Here is a 6,039-nt window from a genome sequence, read left to right as displayed (position 1 = left end):
TGCGGAACACCTATTTTAGGAGGTATTCATGTATTTTAATTAAATATCTGAACTTTCCCTTGGTTCCCTGCTGGGGCGTGACTATAAAATTGTGATCTGATAACCACAATAAAGAATATAAGCGTTTTTGGTCATTTTAGGTATCGTTAAGACTTTGAAGTAAAATTAAAATTGCAAGAAATGTCGAAAGTTTATCGATATGACTTTATCGACATGGCTACAGCAACGTGGGCCTCATTGTTAATCGTACACTAAACAAAAGTGGCAACAGTGACAGCTCGCTGAGACTCCGTCTTTATATATTATTAAGTCTATGATATAAACCAGCTAGGGGTTTTTTTAGGGGCTAAATATTTTTAGTGGTTTTTTTAGGGTTTTTTTTTAGGGTATAAAAGTGCGGCAAATTTGAAAAAATGTAGGCGCGAAGGGATATCGTCTCATAGAAAATTTGAATTTCACGCCTTTTTCTACTGACAAGATTTTCTTGACCATCTATGTATAACGTTCATATGTATGATCATTAAAATATGTCGAACCGGTTGAAAATCATAATAATGTTCTAAATTTCGAAAATCTATAATAATTTCTTTTATTTTTTATTTAGTGGGTTTTCCAAAATAATAGTACAGTTTTAGGGGTTTTTAAATTGAGCTCAGGGGTAAAAAAACATTGGAGTTGGCAACCCTGCCAAACGGAATTTGTTTGACATTTCGACCGAGATAATAACATAACCTGAAATCAAATACAAAACAAGAAATTGAATTTGTTAATTAATTTTCTTGCTATTTTCATATTATATTAGTTTTTATACATTAATTATGCTAAAAGGGTGGTCTAAGTTTTTCCAGAAAGACATATGTTCGTGCCTTGGGAACATTTTCCTGGTTTGTGTTTGTGTGATTCTTTTGTAGGTTTTTATTACTTCTTACCAAGTAAAATTAGGGAAACTGTCTTCCAGTACTTTCTGACGAGTTACGTTTTCATTACGAAGACATAAACCAGATCACGCAATATTGTTAATGTTCATAGTAGACTGTCCTGGATAGTAAACTGTAAAACCTGTAACCATGGCGGTGTACGCTGCCCACTTGACGAGGACGCTGCAAGGAGCCCCGTCGGTGTTCCAAGTGGTGGCGCAGGAGGCGCTCGGGGCTACGGTGAAGCCCGCTTTTGGGAAACTTGTAGAGGTAGCTAAGTTCACTTTTTTTCACTTTAATAAATAAAATCCAAACAGGATTATACTTGCATTTCAGCTTATGTTTTTTTTTCTTAAAATGAAACTTTCACAATTTCAGAAAAGGTTCTATTCTAAGGCTCAATTTCATTAGTTAATACAGCCCATTTGCCCGTAGAGATAATGCATGCCATTAATATGAGTTGCATAATTTAGTCATTTCGTAATGCAGCATGCTGTATAACAGCCATTCTCAAAGTGTGTTCCGCGGAACCCTAGGGTACCGCAAAGCCTCTGTTGGGGCTCCGCGAAAATACTTGTAATAATAAGAAAAAAAAACCAGCTCTTGTATAGGTACCTATATCTGGCAGTCTAGCATGAGTTGCGTTCTCGCACGCGAGTCCATACTTGAAGTCGCGCCAGATGTATGGAGTCGCGCGCAAGAACGCAACTCATGCTAGACCGCCTGGTCGACAGTGACGAATGAAAGTATTTAATTTGGGGCTCCATCAAATATTTTGCTTGCCATAAGGGTTCCGTCACCAAAAAAGTTTGAGAACCGCTGCTGTATAACAACTGAGTTACCAACCAATAAACCTAAGCTTTAATAGACCTAAATGAGGGATCACCAACCTTTAAAAAAGGAAACCTTGCGGCACACATAATAACTTAAAATTAAAAATAAAAATTAAAAATTAATAAAGCTTGTCATAAGGTGCAAAATGTCATTTTCGTGCAGTATTTGGCAACAGTGTACCCGGACCGGCTGGGCTGGTGCGAGCGCTGGTACGATGAGCTCTTCCTGCTGTTCGAGGGCTTCCTACAATACCACTACCTCAAGCATTATGGTAAGCAAAGTGCTTTTCATTTTGTATTGCTTCACACCTAGGAACCGATTTTTGAGTTTGAACATTGCTACTTGCATTTTGTTTAGTAGCAAGTGTATCAATTGACACTAAGCCCTAACCAATGTGTAAACAGGGCCTTATAACTCTTACAGACCGTATATAATAGTCTTACCCCCTTATTAATAATCTCGCTACAATCCTCAATTAGCTAATAATCGTTTATCTTTATCTGTCATTTTGTGTTATGTATTTGTAAGAAAGGGATAAAACATAATTTAACCAAATCAGGCTCATAAAGTTTTATGAATAAGGGGGTTAGTATGTATACATACATACCTCACGCATGTATGCAACCATGTTATATCACAATTTAAAAAAAAAACGATATTTACAACAAACATCGCAGTTCAGGACAATATTTAAATTTTAGCCGCATCATTTTCTGAGAGCTTCTACGGCCTAGTGAGAGCCCCGGTATCTCCTAGTGGAGAATTCCACTCCGGGTCTCGCTTGCCCCGCAGCGCAGAACTTGGGTCTCTGGCGCTGTTAGTGCTACTGCCGTATCTGAGGGACAGGCTTGAAAGAGCCGTGACACGCTGGAGAGACGAACATGAAGATGGTATACTAGGGAAGGTATGTTTTCGTGACAAAGTCACTCATTTCAGTCTAGATGTTTCCTTCTGTTTTCTCTGTGCTATGATCTTTGTTTTCATGGTATAATCTACTCTTAGCTAATTTACTGCAGTTAAGTAAAACGACAGTTATAAATCAATAAATATCATAGTTTATAGCCATTATCATTATCAAAATCAACATATTTTCGGACAGGGTCACATAGCCACAGCGAAGCGCGCAGCCATCCACGTATACTCCACCATCCACCTAGTGACCTCGCTCGCCAAACTGATCCAACTGGCAGCGTACCTTCGTGGCGCACCTAGCCCTACTCCATCTCTGGCAGCCCTAGGGTTGACCTTGAGAGACGCTCCTCCTCAAGCACAAGATGATACGTGGGGGGATTTGGTCAGGAGTCTAGTTTCGGGACAGTTTGGGTAAGTATGTACTATCCCGGTCACTCGCCAAACTGATACAACTGGCAGCATACCTTCATGGTAATCATGGTGTATCTAGCCCTACTCCATCATTAGCAGTCCTGGTCCTACACCTGTGTCTCGAGAAGATTTAAGACCCCCTCAATTGGATGAGGGTATTTCAATATGGGACCGGTAACAAACTCCTGATTAATACGAGTATTAGTTGACTGTGGAATGAAGAGCACAGTCAGCGATAAAAGCTTGTACTAAAAATGAAATATTTGATGTATGTGTTGTACAGGAGTGCGGCAGTGTCGTTCCCCATGCTAGGCAGCCTGGCGCTCCGCTGCGTTGAGTACGGCGCCTTCGCCGTGCAGTTCCTGCGCTGGTGGGAGACCCGGGCTCCGGCCACCGACACCGCCGCCTGCCCGCAGCCCCCGCAGGTCAGACCTCACTGGCATTCCCATCGACATAGATATCCAGGGACAGCCTTCTTCACACTAGGCGAGAACTGAGACACCAGCGCGCCGCTCTCCCACCTTCATCACCGGGCACAGCATTCTCCTGTCAGCTATGCGGTCGCGGCTGCCGCTCTCGCATTGGACTTAATAGTCATTTGCGGAAGTGCCGCACTCTTAATATAGACGCTGTTTGAACCATCATCTTATTGATGTGACAGGCCAATGATGAGATATCCAGGGACTGGCTTTACGGGCAATAATAATGAGGCAAGACAGGGGCCAGTACAGCGGTGTGAAACCGCTACAACGCGATTGGTTGATGAGTTCTCATCACGCGCGCGATTGGTCGCATCTAGTTGCGTTAGACTGCACGATTGGCTGGAATTCGTGAGTAACACCACTGAACTAGTACCTACCATTTTAGTGCCCCATTAGCCCGTCCTTAGATATTATACGTCAATGGTCATTCCACACTGTCAGTAGCGGACAATAGGTTTCAGTACACTTTCAGTGGTAGAATGAGACCAATATACCTAGATTTTGACAGTGCATACGAGTTATTTTAAACGTCAAACTTATATGAAACTAGCTTTTGCCCTCGACTTCGCCTGCGTGGAATTAGTGACAGCAGCTAAAGTAGGTAAAGCGCCTGGATAATGCTAATAGCAATCATTCAATTCGCGCATTGCTTACTTCAATTATTAGGCAATTCATTAACTCTTTCAATTCCATCCCCCTTTACACTCTCTTCAGGGATGATTTCCGATATAAAAACTATCCTATGTCCTTCCCCGGGACTCAAACTATCTCTATACCAAATTTCAACTAAATCGGTTCAGCGGCTTAAGCGTGAAGAGGTAACAGACAGACATACTTTAGCCTTTATAATATTAGTATGGATTAAGTCGTATAACACTACACAGTATATGCTATCAAAATCGCTGCAGCGTTATGTTGGTCTAACTGTAAAGAATGCAATTAATGTATGTATATTACTGTTTCCAGCGGGACCCTGCCATGGAGCGGTGGAGGAACAAGTGCCCCATATGCTTGCAGCACTGGAAGACGCCCACGGCACTCCCCGTCTCCGGGTAAATATATACACGGTGTAACATGAGGAAACCGAATAATTTTAACCACGCATTTCTGAGGTCAAAAGAAGGAAAAAATGTAACATGAGCTTAGGTGAGCCGGTGAGGTCATTTTAGCTCAAAAAAAAATATTTTTGATTTGTATTTTCCATTTTTTGAAAGTATATGTACAAAACCGGGCAAGTGCGAGTCGGACTCGCGCACGAAGGGTTCCGTACCATAATGCAAAAAAAAAAACAAAAAAAAGCAAAAAAAAAACGGTCACCCATCCAAGTACTGACTACTCCCGACGTTGCTTATCTTTGGTCAAAAATCACGTTTGTTGTATGGGAGCCCCATTTAAATATTTATTATTTTCTGTTTTTAGTATTTGTTGTTATAGCGGCAACAGAAATACATCATCTGTGAAAATTTCAACTGTCTAGCTATCACGGTTCGTGAGATACAGCCTGGTGACAGACGGACGGACGGACGGACGGACAGCGAAGTCTTAGTAATAGGGTCCCGTTTTACCCTTTGGGTACGGAACCCTAATAAAAAATAAATGTTATGTAAACTTGTCACTTAAAATTGATTTTTACATTTTTTTTCGTAAAACCTACTTTTTGCAAAGTGTTACTTGTCACTGTTCGACATCTATCAATAAGGATATTTAGACTATGTCCCATAGCAGCAACATCGCCATCAAAAAGGCGTTTTGCACTATGTTACAATAAAATTGTTTTTTTTTTAAATTGGTATTAACTCTAAAACAAAAAAGTTTATAGGACATTTTTGTCTCTAAATATAATCAGGAATACGCTGTTGAAATTATTCGGTTTCGTCATGTTACACCGTGTATAATTATAACCTTTCTATTTTGTTGTTTGTTCTGTTTGTTTCTGTCGGATGCACCCGGACAGATGGGCCAAAATAGCGACCGAATGGGCACCACAGACCCGAGGCAGAGGCAGACCAAATGAGATGAAGAAATGACCTGGACTCATTCTGGCGACTGGCGGGAGCATGCACAAAGCCGTGACGAGTAGCGAAAGACAGGGAAGACCTTTGCAGTGGGACACAGACAGACAGACGGACGGAAGAGTCTTAATAATAGGGTACCGTTTAAACCCTTCGGTACGGAACCCTAAAAACGGTATCCTTTTTCGGAGTTGGTAAATTCACGTCGGTATTTCTATTCCAGATTGATATTCTGCTACAGCTGCATCTCGCGCCACCTGCGCGCGCACCGCGCCTGCCCCGCCACGCGCCTGCCCGCGCAGGAGGCCGACCTTGTCAGGATGTACATCGACTAATGTAAGGGGCACGCCCATGTAACATCTCTGATGATGCAGGCATCCATACGCTACGGTGACTGCTTAACATCGGGCGGGCAGTACGCTGGTTTGCCACTGAAGTGGTAAGCGTAAAAAAAGGTAAAAAAACAGTGGT

At 41.8% G+C, this 6,039-nt stretch overlaps 1 protein-coding gene across 1 annotated transcript; it reads left to right on the top strand.

The window, feature by feature from the left end:
• The first annotated feature begins 698 nt into the window (after positions 1-698).
• Positions 699-5,903, top strand: LOC134674437 (peroxisome assembly protein 12). Its single transcript, XM_063532508.1, has 7 exons — positions 699-1,187; positions 1,914-2,022; positions 2,453-2,655; positions 2,851-3,074; positions 3,358-3,499; positions 4,523-4,608; positions 5,792-5,903. Exons 1-7 carry the CDS (start codon positions 1,068-1,070, stop codon positions 5,901-5,903), a joined length of 996 nt encoding a protein of 331 aa, XP_063388578.1. The 5' UTR covers positions 699-1,067.
• Positions 5,904-6,039: the final 136 nt, after the last annotated feature.

Source organism: Cydia fagiglandana, chromosome 20 (assembly GCF_963556715.1).
Source record: "Cydia fagiglandana chromosome 20, ilCydFagi1.1, whole genome shotgun sequence".
Taxonomy (NCBI): Eukaryota; Metazoa; Arthropoda; class Insecta; order Lepidoptera; family Tortricidae; genus Cydia; species Cydia fagiglandana.
Note: the sequence above shows the minus strand (reverse complement) of the source record. Positions and strands in the feature narration are given on the sequence as shown.